This window comes from Dermacentor variabilis, chromosome 9 (genome assembly GCF_050947875.1).
Source record: "Dermacentor variabilis isolate Ectoservices chromosome 9, ASM5094787v1, whole genome shotgun sequence".
Lineage (NCBI taxonomy): Eukaryota > Metazoa > Arthropoda > Arachnida > Ixodida > Ixodidae > Dermacentor > Dermacentor variabilis.
In genome coordinates, this window is record NC_134576.1 from 106,688,187 (window position 1) to 106,710,857 (window position 22,671).

General features: G+C 46.2%; 1 protein-coding gene across 4 annotated transcripts in view; it reads left to right on the plus strand.

The window, feature by feature from the left end:
* LOC142557226 (ATPase family AAA domain-containing protein 2-like) overlaps positions 1-19,914 on the plus strand; it is a 64,476-nt gene extending 44,562 nt beyond the window's left edge. For 2 of the 4 annotated variants that reach the window (XM_075668926.1, XM_075668929.1), the window contains 7 exons: positions 5,631-5,753; positions 6,271-6,609; positions 11,470-11,631; positions 14,957-15,162; positions 16,209-16,269; positions 17,175-17,353; positions 19,530-19,914. In XM_075668926.1, coding sequence (XP_075525041.1) covers positions 5,631-5,753; positions 6,271-6,609; positions 11,470-11,631; positions 14,957-15,162; positions 16,209-16,269; positions 17,175-17,353; positions 19,530-19,589 — 1,130 coding nt within the window. In that variant the 3' untranslated portion in view covers positions 19,590-19,914. The remainder of the gene's footprint in view (positions 1-5,630; positions 5,754-6,270; positions 6,610-11,469; positions 11,632-14,956; positions 15,163-16,208; positions 16,270-17,174; positions 17,354-19,529) is intronic. The other 2 variants (XM_075668927.1, XM_075668930.1) reach the window with 2 other exon arrangements.
* Positions 19,915-22,671: the final 2,757 nt, after the last annotated feature.

Below are 22,671 nucleotides of genomic sequence, written 5' to 3' on the forward strand. Positions count from 1 at the left end.
TGAAAGTCGACTTCGCCCCGATACAGCAGTATTACGCGGTGAAACATACCAAAAGTTCGAAGGGGCAATTGTCACGAGGGCATGGTGTTTTTCCTTTAAATATACACACGTGCACTCGCCGTCCCCTATCACAGTACAAGCACTGATGCGACTAATAACTGAGTGTAATTTGTAAATATGTGTGAATAAATCTTGTGGAAATTCCCACTTATGTGTTAGCTCAGTGCACATGCATCACTGCAGGTAAGTCCTCCATTCAGTTAGCTCCCTTTAATGCGAACTTCCTTTTAATGCGAACTTCCTTTTAATGTGAACTTCCTTTTATTTCGATCAAATTTTCGGGCCCCTTCGAGTTCGACTTATCGAGATTCGACTGTACTTGCGTTGCAACACGAAACTTGGCTAAGTATTCTGTTTAAGTGTTGTAATGTGAATGAATGTGTTAGCACGGACTTCATATTTGGCATTGGATTTCTACTGCTGACTACTCTGCGTTTTCATGGCTTTCAGGGACCTCATCTGCTCAGCAGATGAAGAGTAAGTACACATGCCATAAGGAATTTCTTTAATGAACCATCTGGCGACTTTCTAAAGACATGGGGTAAATTTTGGCTACCTTTTGAAGCACTTGCATCTCAGCATCAATTTCTGCAGTCTATTTGCTCTCACTTAGTACTTTTACAGCGTAACAACTAGCGGTATGTCTTGGTAGAATCTGTGGTTTGTTTAGCGCTTGACAGTGTCAGCATTTCTTGGTTAACTTTCATGCAACCTTGTAATTAGCATTGTTCGCATGCCAATGTATCGGCATGGCATGCTGCCGACCGACCATGAGAAACGGTAGGAGAACCTATTGTTGGGCCTTCAAAGTGAACACACGTAGGACTCTGTCCTGATCTTTTTTTTCTTGCCCTGACAAAATCAGTGTGGCTAATAATGAAGGTATACAGTTGAATGCCTTTGTAATGCAGCAAGTGGGATCCAAAATAACTAGGGGTGTGCGAATACAGTCACCGACTGATTTTCCGGACTCCAAAAATTCGGACATGCTCGATTATTCGGTCTGCTTCGCGGCACCGCCATTCTCACCGTAGACTATAATGTATAACAACTGCCGAAAGTTCGGACACCTTACAACCTCTCGTCTGATTTTTCGGACACTACTTGAGCCAACTCGATCGAGAGCACCATGCAACGACTCTGACCGGTGCATGGTTCGACTTGCTGAACGCCATTTTTGTTTTGAACGGAGCCTCCTTGCTGCCCCACGAAGTGGCGCTACTGCAAATCCCCGCTCATCATCATCTTTTCTGTCTGGTTCGATAGAGTGGTTCTACAGCAGTTCCGGTTTCAGCTTAGTAAGCCAAGTCAAGACAATCCAGCAGCTGATTTGTTTCTTCGCGCATGACGCTGCGAGTAGGCCGCGTTTTTCGTTTGTGCGACTGGTGTCGGCATGGTGGTGTTTGATTTCTGTGCTGTGTCGAGGTTCCGGTGATCCAGTGTGGCACATGGAAACATCGCGTCAAGTGTCTAATGGTGCCGACAGTGCCTACGCAGACTGCGCTGGGCAATGCCGGCAAGTGGGTGCCGGGAGGCCTAAGATTTGTCACTTTCCGATGTGCTCCCTACTGACGCAAAAAATGTTCGGCCGAGACCTGCGTAGTGGTTGCATTGCGATTCCGGACACCGTCTCATTTGACAAAGACCTGCGTAGTGGTTGCATTGCGATTCTGGACACCGTCTCATTTGACAGTTTCATAGGTGCTGGCACTGCTGTACTGTCATGCGCAGAACTCGACGACGGCGAGATCATTCGTCAGGTTTCTGCTGCACCGCCGGACGATCACTCTTGAGTCGGAAGGTGACGCACGATGTGCTACGCTGCCGTCGCATGCGGAGCGTGTACAAGCAGTGACTGTGCTTTCAGCCACCTACAGTGGCCGTATGACCCTCTGCGAGATTCATGCTTATCTGATTGCGCGTAAACGGAACAGCGTGCAACGGCGCATTCGCGATTTCTTCAAGCCTACTGCCGAGCCTGAATAAGTGCGTGGAAATAAAGGATTTCATTTTTTTCCCCCCTTAATCTGCTTTTTCGGACCCCTGTTTATTCGGATTTTCGCTGTCCCCGTGAGGTCCGAATAAATGGTTGGCAACTGTATTTGAAAAGTTCGAATATTATCGAATATATTTTTAATAGTCATATTCAATTAAAAAAATATGTTCGGATGTGTTAGAATATTTGGTTGGATACGAATATTCGGATCAAATCGAGTATACTGTTGGGTGTGCGGGAGCAAACACGGTTCTTAGCGTTTGTTTCTATCAAATGTAAGAATATTGGGGCAATTTTGTGCTGAATTTTACGATTAATGCTACTAGCGAAATTTCGCGTGTAAAGTGCACTCAACCATTAAACGTCTGCACTCTGCGGGAAAGCCAGCTTCTCATTAGCAAGGGGCACGGGTTTGCAGACAGCGAGGGCATACTCTTTTTTTTTTTTTTTTTTTTCATCACCACCCCCACTTCTGAGCTTACTGCTTGACATCAAGTGCGATGAGTGACGACTGGAACAGGATCAAATGCCCTGTTCCAGTCGTCATGAGTGCATGGGCATTTGATGTGGTATTATAAAGCACAGGCTGGTGAGGACAGCTAGTGGGAATTGCAAAATTTTCCAAGTTGGTGTGAGCCAAATACACAAAGTTTAAGTATAACAGCTTACTAGCATAATGGCTTAATAAAGGTTGCCTTCCTACCAGCACCTAGTAAGTAAAAATGAACACGCTGGTATTAAGCAAAACTGCCGTATAAACCAATTTAAAGGCTGCACCCATGTAAAGGCCGCACCCCAACTTGACAGCCCAAAATTTTGAGAAAGAAAGAAATTCTGAGAAGCAATCGTGTTTGGTGTGCTGATGCCACATGCACCCATCACCGAAGTTTCACGCACTGTTATTGGGTGGGGGAGAGGTGTGCTTATACCTCTCGCAGACGAAGGATGACCTCTGGCATCTGTAGCGCAGCCACGACTGGCTTCCTTGCGTTCCCCCGTGGCAGCACGCAAACGGCGTGTTGTGAATGAATGGAATGAATGAATGACTGAATTCATTGTGAAAGGGATGGTGTTCGCTTTTGCGGTGGTGGGTGATCATGGAGTATTACGGCAGATTTCGTACTTGCGGTAAATATTAGACTGAATGACGTTTAAGCGCCACACCTTGTCAAAATCTGGGAAAAAGGGGTGCCTTTAAGTGTGTCTGCAGTAAAACTTTGTTAATGCATACCAACCTAATACTACTATGTTTATTTGAATCTGGGCCGATAGTTTTCTTCAAATAAACATATACTAAACTCTAGGGTCGGCTCAGATTCGAGGATATTAAAAAACTTGCCAGTTTGTAGTTAAAGATAATAAATACGGTGCCATCATTCTAGCGCCATCTAGAAAAGTCAGTATTGCAGCCGCTATAGCCGCGTCAGTAGCCAACTGAAGTACATGAGCGACGTCGCTATTTTGACCTGTGTCGTACCGGTGTGTGGCGTGGCCCATAGCGTGGCGTTAGCGTAATGGCACCAAACAGGCGATGTTTTCAAATGAACAGTTGTCCTAGCTGCAGAGGCATTGTCAAACATTCAAGCCGGGCGGGACTAAGGCATCGATGAGAAAAATGCACGTCGTTGGAGGGGGCAACGGGGGACGCTTTCCGCGAGTGTTGCATTGAGGGCATGACAGCGATAAGGAAAATAAAACCACGATAACAGAGAGGAGCTGTTCATCAAGATCGCGCCGTATTTCGATGCGTGCGAGCTGTGCCGCACTGTCTGCGCATGCAAAGGCGCGCCAACACGAGCTTGCGCGCGCCCGCAAACGTTCCCGCAGGCATGTTCATATTGAATACAGTGCCGACCGTTTATTCGGACCTCACGGGGACTGCGGAAATGTTCGGATATACAGGTGTCCGAAAAAGCAGATTAAGAAAAAAAAAATCCTTTATTTCCACGCACTCCTTCAGGCTCGGCAGTAGGCTTGAAGGAATCGTGAATGCGCCGTTGCATAGTGTTCCGTTTATGCACAATCAGATAAGCCTGAATCTCGGAGAGGGTCGTACGGTCACTATAGGCGGCTGAAAGTACAGTCACTGCTTGTGCACGCGCCACAAGCGACGGCAGTGTAGCACATGGTGCGTCATCTTCTGACTTGGAGTCGTCGTCCGGCGGTGCAGCAAAAACCTGACGAATGATCTCGCCATTGTCGAGTTCTGCACATGTCAGTACAGCAGTGTCAGCACCTGTGAAACTGTCATATGAGATGGTGTCCGGAATCGCAATGCAACCACTGCGCAGGTCTCGGCAGAACAATTTCGGCGTCAGTAGGGAGCACATCGGAAGGCGACAAATCTTAGGCCTCCCGGCACCCGCTTGCCGGCATTCCCCAGCGCAGTCTGCGCGGGCACTGTTGGCGCCATTGGACACTTGACTTGATGTTTCCCTATGCCGCGTTGGATCACTGCAACCTCGACACATCACACAAAGCGAACACCACCACACCGTCACGCTGACACCAGTCGCACAAACGAAAAATGTGGCCTACTTGCAGCGTCGTGCACGAAGAAAGAAACAAATCAGCTGCTGGATTGTCTTGACATGGCTTACTAAGCAGATACCGGAACTGCTGTGGCCACGAACCAGGCAGAAACGATGATGATGAGCGGGGATTTGCAGTAGCACCACTTCGTGGGGCAGCAAGGAGGCTCCGTTGAAAACAAAAATGGTGTTCAGCAAGTCGAACCGTGCAACGGTCAGAGTCTGTGCATGGTGCTCTCGATCGAGTTGGCTCAAGGAGTGTCTGAAAAATCGGACGAGAGGTTGTAAGGTGTCTGAACTTTCGGTAGTTGTTATACATTATGGTCTATGGGGTGAATGGCGGTGCCGTGAAGCAGACCGAATAATCGAGCATTTCCGAATTTTTGGAATCAGAAAATTCAGTCAGTGACTGTATATGCTGTTTTCCTTTGTGAACGCTGCTCTCACTTTTTTATGCGGCCTACATTTGATGCAAGCTTTTAAAAACTTTTGCTGGCTTCGAACATTCGGGGTTCAGCTTTGAATCGGGACCGGCCTAGATTCGAGTAAATGCGATAATTCCCGTATATAGTAGCGGTGAATCCCCTGCCTTGTCGCCATTGAAGTATAATGGCTGACCGCTTGTCGCTATCACTCTGATCTTTTAACCGAGTTCTCATTGCTTTCCGTAGGGTCACCGACTAGACTTGCATTTTGCCGACGCAAAGTATCAACAAAGGATTTTGCAGATGCTTTGTTCTGACTTAGGTTTAGAAGACCAGAATCTGACAAGGATGCGTAGATTATTTAAACAGGCAAATTCATTGTAAAATTCTTCGTTGTGATGGTAGTCACAATGCAGCTGTTAGATAGAAAGTAGGCCTGGCCGTTACACTGGTCACTTTGTTGTGATGGCATCTGACTATATTTGCATTGGATGCGACTGCTAATAACGAAGTTTGGCTGTGCCACCTTCTTTGTTAGCTCGGCCATTTCTCGTTTGCCGCTTACTCTGTACTTGCGCATTCCTGTTCCTCCATCTGATGGCCCCTTTCTCCTGGCAGACAAGAACATCCGGCATAGGGCCTGCGCCCTCCAGGACGCGGCCAACGCGCTCGTGGACACCGAACTCGACTGGGGTTTCGAGAAGATCTGCCAGGACATTGTCCAGGCCCGCAAGGAAAGAGGCAAGTGGCTTTTCAGTCTCTCGCAGAAGTCTTGGGAACCTCTGCTCAAGCACTGTGTTGCTGTGATGCCGAACTCCGCTTATACTTGAGGGATTCGGAAAAAAATGTGTGCGTTGGGAGTTTCGTGAGGCAACGTCCGTTAATAGTGAACCCATTCTAATGATTAGTTATAAAAGTGTATCAATGTCCCGTTAGTATACAATGCAGTCCATTTTTGCTGATGAAAAATGAACTTGGTTTGAGCAGACATAGTGGAAATCCAATGCGTCAAGGCAAGCTGGTGGGGGGGAACTTGAAGGGCGGCATCGCTACCAGCCTTTAGTTTTTGTGCCTTTGCAAGCCTTGTCTCAGAGTGAGAGGAGCTTCTTCTAGTTTTTGTCGAAGTGTAATTTACAAATTCAGCTCAAATAATTCTTATTTGTAGTATCGCCTTGGCGTATCAGCACTGCTTAGGTAAGCAGCCCTTGCGCTAAAGGATAAAAGAAAGGTAATTGCCATTGTTGCTTCCTTTCCTCAGGGGAGGAGCCAGTGCCTTATGTTCCGAAGAACTACCACGTCGCTCCGCGACCTGCCCCGGGGAACTCCGATGCTCCAGTACCTGATCTGCCCCAACCCGAGGCGTCTAATGAAGAGGCAGGCCCCAAGAGGTTTAGTCGGAGACTTCGGGGAATGGTGGTCGTCGCATCTGATGAAGAGGACGCTGCGGAGAACGGCATGGCCGATTCAGCTGCGGGAGACAAGACCGAAGTTCCTCCTCCCACACAGACGACTGCTGCTCAGGATGGTGCGGTCGAGGTTCCAGACGCGTCGACACCAGACAGCCAGTCGTCGTCCATGCCTTCGTCGAATAGCAAAGGTAAGCACCCATTGCAGCGTGTTTGATTGTGCAAGTTCGTGATTGGATAGCCAGGGGCTGTGGTGTTACTGCTTATCTTCAGGTGAGGTTACTGGGTCAGTAGTATCGAGCATTCATTCAGTAAACTACAAGCCTGATTGCAAAGACATACAGTGCCTAGAGAGTGCTTTACCCTTTACTGAAATATTATTCCTGCATATTTTCACGAACAAGTGTTGCTAACAGCGAATTGAAATTCGATAGGGGCCAAATGCAAAAATGTTGTGGATCACACATTGGGCGCATTAAACGTGGTCAATATTAATCCTCCACTACAACATGCCTCATTACATATCGTGGTTTTGGCACATAAAGTCCCTGGATTTAGTCTTTCATTGAAGTTGAAATGCTTCGCTCAACATAATACAGAGTGGCAGACAGTCCCTGTATTGCATAGAGGTGCGCATGAAACAAATCATGATGACATCATTCATTGTTCTGAGAAATTATTGTCAAGGAGGCACGTGATAATGTGGCAAGCCGTGTAATGTTGTATGGCAGATGGCTGACAGCCATCTGCCATACAACAGCTTGCCATACAGCTTGCCGTAGAGACGAACGGAGCAGGAATTTGTAGCATTCCAATGACCCTGTTTGCCGAGCATCCCAAGAACCCCTATAAGGTAGGATGGTGCAAAGCTTTTGAGAGTAGTTATGAAAACACAGTGACCAATAACAAGGAAAGGAACGTGGATTATTGAGTCAATTTTCTTATTTCCGAGACTCCTAAAGTTCTATCTGAAACCAAATGCACGCTGCATCGTGCATTAGCACAGCAGTTTTGTTATTTGCAAGCCAGATCCTATTCAAATCAGTGTTGGTGCCAAAAAGATTCAGTGCAGAATGTCGCTTTGCCATGTGACAATGGTTTTCAAGCATTTTTACTGGTGCCCGCCGTGGTTGCTCAGTGGCTATGGTGTTGGGCTGCTGAGCACGAGGTCGCGGGATCGAATCCCGGCCACGGCGGCCGCATTTCGATGGGGGCGAAATGCGAAAACACCCGTGTGCTTAGATTTAGGTGCACGTTAAAGAACCCCAGGTGGCAAAAATTTCTGGAGTCCTCCACTACGGCATGCCTCATAATCAGAAAGTGGTTTTGGCATGTAAAACCCCATCATTTCATTCTTACTGGTGTGCTGCATATAAAATTGCAGTTTTGTGACCATATGGACATTTCTTTCCCAGCAAGCGCATGTTTAAGAGGATTTTGCAAGTGGGCAAGATGAAAAATCGCTCTGTCATGATAATCTGGGCATGCCTGTGCCAATAAACACTTTCGACTGCAACCACTTTAATATATGTGCAAGATGCAAAGCTGCTGTGTCATGACGGGGCTGCAATCATGGCTCCATTTTCATAAGGAGCCAAAGGTGTTTGTACTAGGGTCATTACGTTGTAAAGGGGGGTGAAATACAAAATTTAGGGGCATGTTCAAGCATGCCCTGTGGTCAAAATATATTTGGAGCTCCTCTGTGGCATGCCCGTAACTGGATTGTAGCTTTGGCACGTAAAACCCAAGAATTTAATTTTTTTTAATATTTTTTAAAGGCTTTTCTTAAACCATTCTCAGCCTTTGCCATTGGCTTTCACACTGCCGCACTGCAGTTATCTACGGGATTGGTTGGTCACGGCTACAGGTGGCAAGCAAATAATGAAAAGAATCGTTAAAAATAGGGCCCTTGGCCATGTTTATAGTCGTCAGGTTTCCACCACCGTGTTGTTGCTGCTGTGAGTGTTGATCTGTACACACAGGCACGCAGAAATTTTTTGCAGTAAAAAAATTTTGTTGCATAGCACATTGGTTCGTGTACCCAAATGAAATAAATGCTGATAATGTATCCACGGAGAATGTGTGCTTGCTGAATGTAGCAGCGTAGACCGCTGTGGCCACTCCGTGCTTTGCTGTGTCTGTACATTTTTTTTTTTTTTTTTGTGCAACTGGTTCTTTGTCAACATGCCTTTTAGCATGTCTGTGCTACACCTGTTCAATATGATATTCAGGGTGTCTAGCAAGCGGGTACAAGTGGGAGGACAGGGAATTGTTGGGAGGGAAATTCCAAGCATTGCGCGAAATGCGAAAACACCCGTGCACATAAATTTGGGTGCATGTTAAAGAACCCCAGGTGGTCAAAATTTCCGGAGTCTCCCACTACACCGTGCCTCATAATCAGATCGTGGTTCTGCCACGTAAAACCCCATAATTTAATTCAAAGCATTACGTTGAAACATCGTTGAAATGCCGCAATGATGTGTGCAAAAAAATGAACTGTGCCAGTGAAAATAATGTGAAATGGGCATCAAAATGTGACCATGCCATACATTTCGACATAAAGCCGTGCTGACATGTTTATTCTTTCCATCTAGAACTGCCTTGTAATCTAGTCATCGTACTGTCGTTTCAAGATTCTAGTAGGTTGAAGTTAAAAAGTTGTGCATAGTTAAACTAAAGAGAAAAATAAAACTATTTTAGCTAAGTTAGTAAATCAACCTTTCACAATACTAAAAAAAATAGGGGTGTGCGAATACCCTGATATCACTGAAACGAATTGAATACCGAATGCTCGAATAATTCGATTCACGAATCAAATATTCACTCTTGAGGCCCACATTGCGCCATATGTCACATGTGCCGCAGAGCCCCTCATGCTCAATGCCGCACAAGCGAACGCAGAGCATAGGTCACGCCGGTGGGCACGCTCACAGATTTTGTTGTTTCTGCGAGTGCTTCTGCCTTACGCGTGTCCCCGCATTGGCCCAATACAAGGGTTTGCACAAACAGCACCTAAATGCCGTAATCTGCAGAACGGCACCGCGATGGCTGCAGCCACCTCTGTCAATAGACCCAGGCCAGTAAGAGTGATCGAAACTATAGCGCAACGCAGGCAGAGGGAACGGCAGCAACAAAAAAAGCAGCGCATATTTCGGGAAGTGCAAAAGGTCATGTGAAGATTGGGCTAATTAGACGCTGGAAGGCATGCAGATTGTGTGGGAAATCGTTCCGCGTTGAAAGGTTGTGTTCGAATGATGCAGAAATAATTCCATGGGCTAGTCCTTTTCACTGGTATGTATCCATGTGTGTGTCAGGATCCACGATTCAAACGAACAAAATTCCTCACTTGCCTGCCTGTCTTGCCTGTGTTACAAGAGGCACTAATAAAGGAGCATTCGTGCCATCTTCAATCACGCCTTTGTAAATACAGTGAAACCTCGTTAAACCGTAGTTGGCCAGAGCTCGGAAAAAGTATGTACTAAACGGTAGTGCTGCTTAACTGAAATAGCATGAGATCACCCACTTATTTGTCAAAAACGGAACTCTGAGAGAGTGCGATGAAAGGGCAAAAAGACATGCAGTATTCACTTTGCGCGACAAAAGTGTTATTTTCGTTTGATGCTGTGGCGGCCTAGCAGTGACGACAGCGGCCTCAAACTTACTGAAGCTGCGACTCAGCTTTTCAGCCAGCCTCCTCTTCTTGGCAAACACTCGCATGGTAGATTCCTCATTGGTGTTGCATGTTCTTCATGCACGGCAGGCGGTAGCACTGCAGAAGTCACGGTGCGCCATTTTCATTGTGGGGTGCTGTTCTCGTCGCGAAGATTGCATTCACGAGGATGACGTAATGCTCAGCTTCTGCAACTGTCGGGCCTGAATCACCCTTGCTGTCACTTTCCGTGTTGTCCTCATCACTTTCGCTAGTCGACACTTCGGCAACAACAGAGGCTACGATGACGAAAAGTCGAACCTCGTAGCCGACACAGCCGACATCTCTTCGCGGTCACAGCAGCGCTGCCGAGCAACTTCTTTGCATTCCAAATGCCACACACCGTAGTCAACAGCAGATCCCTGTCGCGTGCCAGCGCTGACTTCTTTGTGTCATGTTCGATAGCACGAACAATGTCTAATTTTTCTTCTATCCTGAGCACCCGGCGTCTTTTTTATCTGAGATTCGGCATGACGCAAGCCCTTGTTTGCATGATGCCACAATGCTCTCTGGCACGGTGGCATGGTGCTGAAATGATGCTGATGTTGATGTGGCTTCATACGCGAACGCACAAGGCGCTTGGAGGCTGTTCTGATCTGAGGCTTGTTGTTATGCCAGGCCGCCCGATGGAGACGACCTACCGCCGCATTTGCGCAACGAAAAGTGGAAACTCTACGTGTTAACCGATACGTACGCAATAAGCTGGTACAATTTGTGCGGATACAAAGCACATTATGTTCAATGGCCACTAAGTCGGGGCTTTGACTACTAATTTTAAAATGAAACTACTGTTTAAGCAGGTACGGTTTAATGAGGTTTTGCTGTAGCGTCATGAACCGGACTCTGCCATTGTGTAACTATCGCATGGGTGTGATTGAAGTTGTGGATGCAAGAGAGCTTTGGCGGTATTCCTGGGTAATCACTTTCGGAGACATGTTCACTTTAGCGAGATTTCATGTGACCAGCACTGAATGTGTTGGCGTCTGTGGTCAAGAGCATTTCTGCCACATGGCCAAGACAGTGCGGTCGGCATTGTACGAGGAACGCAGATGCATCTAGTGCTAGTCACATATCTCATTAAATTTAAGCTTGACTAATGTAGTCCGAGTCAACCTGAAAGGGTCATGTTATCGGGAAAACTGGATTTGCTAGACACCCTGAGGGGAGGTTGCTTGTGCTCGTTTGGCCCACTCTGGTGCGGTGGCTCTTGCCAGACCACTTTGTGGACCCATGCTTAGCCGCTGTGGCTTGTCTGCAAGGCGTTTGCGCTGCGGCGAGCGCGCCCTCTGGCAAGGGCGTCGGCGCGCGGTTTTTAGCTGCGGCGGTGTTGTGACACGTCTAGTGTGCGGGTGGTGCCCAGGAGGGGAGACGTCTGGCGGCGACCGGCGGGCATACCCCGTGGTGCGCCGTCGCAAGTCGCTGTGGTTTGGCAGCTACCGTCGCCACGTGACGCGGCACGCCGCTGCTGCTCTGCCCGGCCGCAGAAAGACGCCCGCTGTGATCGGTAGGGGTCTCCCTCAGAACCCTCGCCCCCCAATTTCTCTCATGTTTGCTGGGCTGTGCTTGCACGGTGTCTGGAACGGCGTAGATTCGGGCTTCCTTCCCTGGTGGTGGTTCAGTAGGGGAAAAGTTCTTGACAAAAGAGGCTTGCTGAAAAGTTAGGAGCTGTATGAGATCGTGTGGGCCACGAAAGAAGCCAAGGATGACGGGAAAGAAAGATGCTACAATAAGGCAGGGAGGGGAAAAGGATTTACGAGTGCAAAATTGCTATCACGAGTCATTGGCCGTGCACAGGTAAAATGGCACTTGCTTCGAGCTCTATGCCTGCTTGCTTGGGATTGCGACTGCACCAAGTTCTATGTGTTTTAATTGCATGCCCAGTAAAATGACAGCATCTAATTTATCGATTGGCTGGTGGTCCACTACTGAGGTCATTTTGAGACGAAATCAGAGACCTTGCCTTAGTGTTCGAGGCAATGGTGGGGTGTCTTCAAAGCAAGGCTCGAGTATTTCTAATGCAGTATGCGTTTTATGCGAATCTGCAACCCCTTGAACAAAAGTGCCGGTCACACCGGCATCTGCATCCTGTTTAGTTCAGCTCTGGATGCAAAAAAGGAAAGTCAATTCATGGTATCACTGAAACTTAAGATGCCAGAGCTTAGCACTCGGAGCGTTTGTGGTTACAAGGCTATAGGTCATCTTGAGACCAGAGGGGCGTTCTGATTCCATTGGCTTAACGCCCATTAAGCATTTCTCAAGCCTGCAGTTGCACTCTGGCGTATAGCTTAAGCTGTCCAGAATGCCATGTTCACAGCAGTCGGCAACAATGCACCTTTAGTTCAGATGGGCTCCTCACTAAGAATGCAGCAAGCACGTTTTTGATTACCGCATCCACTCTAGTAAGGGCCGCACTCCAAACTTGGCAGCCCAAAATTTGACAAGTATGCAAGCTTGTCTGCTCTTGGATTCTGAGTGCGTGGCATGCGATGTGTTGGGCGTTGTTGTGAAAAGCTTTAAATCAGAAGCACATCTAACGTCTTGGATGGCACGGAGAACAACTGTATCCACAAGTGTGCTGCACCAATCGGAGCCCGAGTAGCCGCGGAAGTGAAGGTGTTGAGGACTAGGTGGGCACCAGGTGCATGCATGCGTGGAGAAATTAATCCATTGTGAAAGCAATAGCATTCACCGTTTCTGGTGCGAAGGTATCTCAGGGATTGTGAACAGGGGTGGACCGTTTCTCCAAGGGCCGCACCTTGTCATGATTGCGGGTTCGGGGGGAGGGGGGGGGGGGGCAAAAAAAAAAAGGGCAGCATTTATGTAAGTGTATTCAGTAATGCCATTGGCATCACATTGAGGCTTTCTGCATAACACTGCATACTGCATTGGGCACCCTTTGCCAGAGTGGAGTGGGCCTTACATTTATTTTTATTGATTTTCCTTTCTGGTCCAGCCGAGACAAACCACGTATATATGTTAGGCTTTTTTGGGGAGACTGAGCTCTTTCTTCTGTCACCCGGCACGTTGCCTTTTTCGGTTAGTGCTGCACTCACTGTCTGTTCTGTTTGTAATTTACAAACAGAATGAAATAACTGTTAAAGGATAGAATGGCAAATGTAGCCCTTTCAAGGGATGAAAATCTGGCCATAACAGAGGGACGTGTGATGGTGGTTGTTGTGATGAAGGGCCCTGCTTCTGGGTTCCTTGCTATTTTTATCCTGTATAATCACTAATGTGTTGCAATTTTTTGTTCATGTGAACAAAATCATACCAACTGCTGAAGTTTCACAAAAATACTTCTGAAGCATGGGAAACTTGTGGCTGTCAAGCATTACATTATTTATGTAAAGGGGCTAGGAATACAGTTTTACATTACATATTGTTTTATGATGTTCTCGCTTTCTGCTTGGTGCGGTGCATCATATACTGTTGCAATACCTGCATTCAAAAGCGATCTCATCTTCTCAGCGAAATTTTCAGTGAATGCGCACATTTCCCTTTTGTGCTACCTCAGAATTTTATACTGTGGGGCAGCAAATGAGTAGCAATAATTATTATGATGCCAGTAATGGGCCCCTGGAACTGGTCACACCCAGATCACCTGAATTTTTGCTTGGCATCCGAACCTGATCTGTTGGCTGGTCAGGTCAACTACATATGATGTCTTTATCTGATTCTGCTAACCAGAACTAATATTCTTGGTCTAAACTGTGGCTAAAATTGGAACTGGCATTCCTTGTCAATTGCTTGCAGCCATATCTCCATAATGTATACTCAAGGGGACGTTTAACGTTCGTGTTATGGCCGAATCGAGCAGAACTTAAGCTGCGAGACTCGGATGATAGTTTAATCTGAGCCTAAGCTTAATCCAAACAGTTGTCTGCCAGTCGGCAAGCGCTAGAGCTTCCACTTGCACATGAAATCGTGGTTCACTATCGAGTTGTAGTCGGCCACTCGGTTGTTCATCGTCCAGGGTTGTTTGACCGCATTGAAACTGCAGTGTCTGTGCCACATTCACAACTGTGTCATAAGCCAGGGCATTGTCGCCGCACACAGCCACCAGCTCGACATGAACCTCCTTGGCGTTTGTGTCCCTTCAAAAACAGAAAGCAGATCATTCCTCATGCTTCAGTTAAGTTTCTTGGTGAACGCTGCCATTTTTGTTTCAATGCTGTAGCATTGCTTCGCGATACTATGTAGATCAAAATTTTTATATTCTCCTGCAACTAAAGAGACTTGCACTCATCTTGATGTGCATTGTTGTTCACTTCTAAATTTGTGGTGCCGGTAATACGAACTTTATGAATGCCCCTCGTAGCATCTGATAGCAACAGGTACGGCCCGTTTTCAAACTGAAGCTTTTTTGTCGTGCGTTCTCTTTTTTTGCCCAAAAAGGCAACAAAGGAAGCCAGAAGTATGTACAGCTGCTGAAAGTAGAGACTCCGGCAAGCAGCGTTGCAAACATTTTGCTTGAAAGGGGAGATGCTTTATGGCCAAATTTTCACCATTTGCCAACTTTTTCTTTTTGTAGGCACCAAGGTATTTTTCTTTTAAAAGAAAGGTCTGTCTTCCTGCATGAATGTTCGAGAATTACCTGCATGAATATGCAATTTGTAGCAGCAACCTTTTCTTGAACCAAACTAAGGAATTTTTAGTTTGCCCCAGTAATAGTTTGTTGCCAGGCACTGTGAAACGCCAGAGCGCTGTAAATTAGTTGCCATGTGCCATGTAGCTTTTCTTTCGTTGCAAATCTTTATAGGCTGAGCAGATCGTCTTGGCATTGTGGCTCAATACAACGGTGTGGCATAACAACTTCGAATTTGGTGCAGATAAAGTTGCGCCTAGAACTTCAGCTAAGCGACGGCGGTCGTCTTCCGATGGAACGGGAAAGAACTGCAACACGCCACAACCAGCTGCCAAGATTGCGGCGAAGGACAAGTCTCCGTCGACGGAAACCAGGCAGGCAGCCACACCCACGGGGTCAAAGAAAGTTGGTCCTGACGCTGCGGAGTCCAGCAGATCACCACAAGAAAAGGTGAACAGAATGCTTTCACATACTCGGCACTCGATGCCATATTGGTGCACCTATGTGGCACTTGACGAATTGTGGGATTGGGCAGGAATGATTGTCTCAGGTAACATTTCAGCGCCTGTCTGTTGCCCGACTTCTGAGTGAGTTTCACAACGGTGCTGCTACCACGAGGCTGTTCACGGTCATCGTTTGTCGAGGGATGAGCTTAGAAGCCATTAATAGAAGCACGCGATTTGTTGAGCATGGCAATGGGCTTGGCGTTTTGTCCTTCTTTAGCAGAAGTGGCCGTCATGACTCAGTAAAATCGGCACTCAGAAATGTTCAGCCGTGTTTGTAAGAGTTAAAGTTCGTGGAACTCAAGTCTTTCTACTGGAAAGAAGGTTTTTACGTCGATCACTGTTATTGGCACTCTTTCCCATTGAAACGATAACGACATCAGCAGTGTGGTGCCCAGCTTCACACAAATTAGTCGCTGCAGTGTTATCAACAGGTAGCTGCAAGTTTATTTTTAAAATACAGCACTTTTCAAAAATGTTCTGTGAAATGCACAATTCGACCTTTCTAAGTGGATTATCCGAGGAGGCAGACATGCACAGAAAATTGCACTGTTCATTTAGTATTTTCTCTGTGGTTAATATCACCCTAAAATATTAGAGGGAGGCTTTTGGGAAACAGAAATGAGAGAGATCTTAATCAGCAATTATTCTTAATTAGCTATCTAGGCATTGCAATTTGCTGAGCAAGTAATGTCCACCTTTACAGGCACTTTGCCTGAACCAGCCGAATTGTACACTTTCATAAGTGATTAAAAAAATATGTATGTAAAATAAACAAAAAAAATTCCGTATACACTAAATATATATACAAGAGCCCGCTAAGGTTTTCTGCATTTGTGACTACTACTGTGCTGTTATTTACAGAGGACTGATTTTTTGTCTTGTCATTATGTTGCACCTTCTGAGTGACTTGCTTGTTAGCAATGCTTTGTCTTTACTAGCAACTGGGCAGTGCTGTCAGTCATTTGTTCATTTTTGTTTTGTTTATCATAGGTGGCACGAGTAGAAGAAAGTGAAGCAGACGATGTGACAGAGGATGCATCCTCCGTTGAAGGTGAGATTACCTCAGTGAGGCTTAATAGCAACAACAGCATTTATCTGGAACAGATTGCTCTTCGAACAGATTGCATTTGCTCACCTAATTTCCATCTACTGTATCGAAACCTGCAACAAAGTAGTGTAATTTTAATAGCAGAAGCAAGCACTTTGAAAGTGTCCCCTCAGGCAGTGGTATTTCACAGGAATTCCAGCATGATTGATGACAGAGCCAATGTTCTACTCCAGAATACCAAATTACTTTTGCTGTTCGCTCCTGAAAACTTAATTTTTTTTTACCCTTGAAAATTGGACATGTTCGCTGGACGTGGGTCACTGCAGTTATTCCCTATGTGCAGGTCTTTTCTACAGTGCGTAAGCGACATCATTGCTTAGAATCGACGGTGAAGAAATGTCTCGTTGCTTGTGGTTTCACAGTTCATGGCACCATCTCGATGCAAGGAAGTTTACATGGGGCACAACTTACCGCTGACTCACCGATGGGTCATCACGCACAGGAATTGTGACTTGAAAGAAAAAAGTAAAAGGCACGCAAAGAAAAACACCAAGATTGAGTATTGGAAGGGTAGTCGTCACCATGACCTGTGTGGCCTGTCTGTCGGGACTGTGACAAATGATGGAATTTACGAACTGTTCACAAATACTTAAATTGGAAAAAAAAACAGCGACAAGAAAACCAGCTTCTATGTAGCATGATATGTCCACCGAACTAACACATGGAAAAAGAAATAGAGCAGGGCTGTGTAGCAGTCAGAAATAAAACTTGGCAGCCATGCAGTTAGGGCTCAAATCGATTCCAACTGTGTGTACTTTTGTCAGGGTGTTCATCGGCGCAATATATTGAAGCCCGCTCTGAAACTTCCTCAATGTGCTCTTCTCGTCTAAATGGTGCTGGCCCGGCAGAGCCCACCACAATGGCACAGGTGCTGCAGTTGAACCGGGGCTGGCTGGAGGAGCTCGAGGACAGGACCGTGAACCAGACAGAAGGTGCGACCGTGGAGCAACTTGAAAGACTGTACTGCGCATTGCTCAACGTTGTGCGCCGTCACCGACGCTCCTGGGACCGTAATGTCATGCTCCTGGTAGGTGGCGCAAACCCCTTTTACTCCCTTTCAACCTGCTTATTCCGTTATAAGGTTATCACACGGGCACTTTAGATCACAGTCGAGACGGATTGGGCCCAAATTTCTCGACCATGGCGGGCTCCCCTCTGCAGCTTGCGCGAAAGATCCCAATCACGGTCGAGATATTCAATCCCGTTCGGGCTCAAAAGTGCATTTGATGTGCATCACCGTATTTTTGCGCGTATGACCCGGACCAAGATTCAAAAAAATTTAGCAGTAAAATGGGGGTGCGGGCTATACGCGCATTTCGCCTTAAAGTGTGGCTTCAAGGCAAAGTTCTCCGCTGTGCAAAGTTTCGTCCTTCCCTAGGGAACCCGACCCTCTTCCAACCCTTGCATGTAGAAGCTCCCTTGTCCCCTCTTTCATGATTGCCCATTCTCCTCTTTAGAGGTCGCCACTTTGTGTTTAGTAGTTAAAGAACAGCGCACGCGGCGCTGACAAACTCGTATGTTGCCTGTTACCACGGCACTCCCTCCGTCCGTGCAAAGCACTTTGTGATACGGCGTTGAGCCAAATCTCCATTGTGATTTACGGCTCGGTTGTGTTTACTCCGTCGCCGTTGCCAGTGCGAGAGCTTCTCAGTCAGCGCTGTCATCCACTGTCTTGGGAGTGCTAGCGGTGAAATGATCCGAATCACATTACATATTGTGTGACTGATTTGTCCACGATATCGTCTGGTGTGTGGATCCAGTTTCGTCAGCATCATCGAAGAATGGGGGAACTGAGCTGCTGGCTGAAGATATGACATGGACGAGTCGTTTATCTGCAAGTGGCGACTGTTTTTGCAATGATTTGAGCGTTGTTGTATGCAGTTATTTCCACATATTATACGCATGGATATATATATGTATATATATATTTTTTCCCGCACCGTTGTAATTGGGAATGTAGGGTTATATGTGGTAACAGATTATATGCAAAAAAATATGGTACATGAGTTCAACTGGTACATTGTGTGCCATTATGGAAGGGAACCCCATGTTTGCACTTAGCCAGCACTTCTGCTTTTTCTGGCAGTGAAATTCACAGTTATGTCACAAAGGGTGGTGAGTGCAATTCTAAATTATGCTTTGCAAGAACTGCTACTTGGAACACATATCACATCTGTGCAGAGCGCAAATTTGCACGGTGTTTTAAATGCAGCATGAGAGAGCACATGCCACCATTACCATTGGCTGCACGAGCTGGGGCTTGTTGTTTGCAAAGCTGTTTTGTCGGCAGTGGATGCTTGCACACTGTTTGTCGTCTGCTGCAAGCCTATTAACTGCAAATTCAGCACTGGCCTACTTGATGTTCTAGATCTGTCTATTGTTCTAGCTCGCCTTTAGATTTTAAAACAAAGCTTTCTTTGCCTCCACTTTGTGGGTGCTTGCCACTACTTGTTGAGTAGATCCACTAGCCTTGCCACTGTGCGATGGGATAGTCCCATAGATGGCAACAAGTAGTGGCTTGCCTCCACTTTGTGGGTGCTTGCCACTACTTGTTGAGTAGATCCACTAGCCTTGCCACTGTGCGATGGGATAGTCCCATAGATGGCGCCACAGTGCGGTGGCAGCTTTCGGTGTCTGGTGGTGCAGTGCATTGGGGTGCAATGAGCACTGAGATGCTAACAAGTACTTTGAGAAAAACTTTGTGCAGTGAAAGCAAGTTTGGGTTAATGTGTAATGTGCGCAGAAACCGGTTCTGGTTCTAGTTGGCAGTTTTGGAGTGCTGCAAATTCACGTTGAGTGAAGCATTTCCAGATGAAAAAATCTCCAGCTTCGTTGTGGGGTCTACTTGCAAATTGTTTCTAAATGTTATCGGCATTTCTTGCAAACGCCTATTTTTGCTTACTGAACCGATTCCTATGAAGCATGGGGTGCCTACAGGTTAGCCACTGGATGTAAGGGGGGGGGGGAGAATAAATAATAATGAAAAAAATTAAAGCAAATTGTTAGCGATCAACTTGAGATAAATTTTGGGCAATAACTTAGTTTTTAAATTGTCCCATTCAAAGCGTCTTGCACTTGAAATTCATGGTAGCTTCTAGCTTGTGAATGCTTGTCTTTTTTTTTTTTAATAGTTTGCTGACCTGTTAAAATTGAAAATAAATTCTTGGAATTGAATCTGATTGCCTTGGTCCACCTGCTTGCAGGAGATGGCCCAACAGCTGGATTCCTTCAAGAACCTGTTAAGCTGCCAAACACGAACATAGCAGCGGCTCAAGCAATCTCACTGCCGCGTCGTATTTAATGCTAACTGGTGCGAGAGAGAGGGAAGGGACTGCCGTAGCGCCAGCCTGTCGCGACGAAGCTGTGGGCAACGCACTACCACTGCAGCACTGCCAAACCAACGGGTCCACCTGCGCCGATCAAGCAGACAAATGCAGCAAGATGCGTGACAAGACATTCTTGCAGTTCAAGACCACATCATTTCTTCTTCTGAACTGATGCCTTTTTAGTACACTGCCCTGGCCGTTGAGAATCTTCTTTTTCTCTCCGGTATGATGCAGATGGACAATATTAAAATATGCTGCCGTAGTTCTTTTTCTTTCTCCCAACACCATGCCTATGTGTGTGCGTGCCTGTGTGTGTGCGTGTACGAATGTGGCACCTGGGAGCCTTTTCCTCCTGTGGTGCATACCATATCTGTCGTGATTGTGTGTTGAGAAAACTTAACATTTTCATTGTCATCTCCTTGTTTTCTCTTTCTTTTATTTTCTTTTTACCTTGTGTCTGTGCTGCGACCAGAAAGTTTGCCTCGACTCTCAACAATTAAGCGGACACAGCCGAGTGGTTTGACTGTGTCGTCATGGCCAGATAAGATGAAGTGCGCCGGGGTTCTGCTGGTCCACGCTCCTACGTCAGCGGGGTGTGACTTTTACGTCTTGTTGCCACCCCAGTGGCGGCACGGTCAACCATCTCCGCACTGTGGTTACTGTAAACTGGTTCCTCTTGGTGAACAAAGTGGATCTTGCCTTCGTAACACCTCGTACAGGGTTCGAGCTGGATAGGGAAGGTGCAAAATTGTACCCCTGCGCTTGTTTTAGGCCAGTCACAGGCATTGGGAGAGCAGCCGGCTGAGCTGTACGTAAGGTCTGGAAATGTAGGCCTAGGCTTGTGTGGCTATACTTTGAGTGCCTATTTTGTTTTGTTTTTCTTCGGCATTCATTCTGTGTTGGGCACCACATCCTATTTGAGGGGTGGAATTAAACAGTTGTTGTGGAATTGACGTGACAAATAATGCACGTAAGGAAGACATAATGGCGTAAAGAAAGATCACATAAAAGAACGTAAGAACTTAGATTCTCCTATGTGATCATCTTTGTTCGTGCTGTTATGTCTTCTCTATACGTGAATTAACTAGCCTGGAAAAGAGTTCCATTAATTAATGCATACCGTGATTAGTAATCCTAGATGTGTACCTGCAACCGGAATTACCGGTTTGGACCGTCTTGACCACTTGGCGTTTTCACTGCATGCTGAAACGCTTGCAGGCCATAGTAGGAGCACAGTTATTTCTCGCGTTGTGTCTGTGCCTGTTAATGAAATGTGTTGTTTGCTCAACGTGTCGTTTCTAGATAGTATACACATCATAGATGCCTTTGGTATGAAAGCTTAGTTTACCAGACTTGTCTTAGCTGTGGTTTTGACGCGAAGTTGACGCTGGGAACGAGTGTGTTGTCGTGCCTGGATGTTTACTTGGCATTAAGACGCAACTAGTCGGGCACACCTGTTTGTTTGATAGTTGGAGTTCTGCGCATTGGTGGTACTCGGGATGTCAAGGCTACAAAAATGGGCCATTCTGGTGCACTCTTCGTGTGTAAAGTTCTGTGAACGGTGTTTGGCGTCGATTTTATTGTGGGAGGTGGGCTGACTGCACTCGGGATTCATTTGTGACTGTTATTTTCTGTGGCATGCGTACAGGGGTAGTGAGAGATTTTACACCCTTAAAGGTGTAAAAAGAGGTGCATTTGAGTTGTCCCATGGCTATCACTTTTACTCTTAAGGGTGTAACATTTTTGTGTACACCTTGGCGTGGCATAGTCTGAAAGACGTTGCCAACATGCTAGCATGAAGGTTTCATCCTGAAGGGTATTGAACGGTGCGACCCTAGTACATTCAAGTTCGGTGCTAAATTTAAGGATGCATGGCAAACTACCTTTTCTCACAAAATGTTGGGCAAGGCCTTCTGTTCTCTTTATTCCCAAGTAAACATTAAAAGCAAGAGCTCTCGTGAAGGATTTCCGTGATGGTTCATACGAAGTTGCTACCTGGTATCAATTGTCATGGTGTGCTTGATGGTTGTTTATGGTAATAACTATGATGAAAGTGTGAGTGTCTAGAATAGAGTTAACAATGCACATCTGGATTCAGAGGAAATAGAATCGACACAGTGCGTGCGCTGGTGCTTAAGCGAATGGGCTGTGAAAGTCGCCCACCGCCGTGCGTTGGCGAAAGTGTGATTGGGCAGCATTTACAGCTACACGTGCGAATGTTTGAGTGTGTTTTTGGAACTGCTGTGCATGTTGTCGATATTCCTTTGCTACATTATCGTTTTCATGAACTTTTGCATCTAGAAGGGGGGCACACTCGCTTATACTGCTAGTGCTGCTGGGTGGGGAATTTTAAAAAAAAATATTTTTTTGTGTCGAGATGAGCTGGGTGCATTCCTCACTTTGATCTTCAGCCCTCTGGACACTATTCATTTTGTAGGTCTGTTCGCGATTCTGTAAAAGGTTCTTATGAAAATGTGGACTGTTTCTTAAGTAGTGACTGTTTTCTTTCATAATTTGCAAGAACGGCTTATTTCTGCTGTGCATTTGCATAGTTACGTTGGTGCAGCTTGTTTAAGTTTCAAAAGTGAAACAAGTTCTTTTTTTCTTTCATTTTCTTAAGCTTTCTGAGACTTGATTGCTTTTGATTGTGAAGTACTTCATTTATTTTTGGTCAGACATTTTGTGTCGTTGCCAAAGAAAATAAACACATAATCTAAAGATACCATTTTGCAACACTAAGAGATTTGCTGCTACACCAGCCACACGTAGCATGCTTTGTGATAGGACTGACGTGTAAACTTACTGCTGTAAATTGTTTCTCAAAGGTGGTCTTGTGAATTGTGTAGTCTTGAGGGAGGCTGCATGCTGTAACTTTGATTTCATTATTATTTTAAGTATTTCCGTTACATTCACTAGTGTGGCAATTCACTCCTCCAAGAGCACTTTGTTTTGCCGAGAGAAGGGAAGCACCTCCATTACTGGGCACCATCACTGGCTGCAGTTCTGCAACGGAATGCCC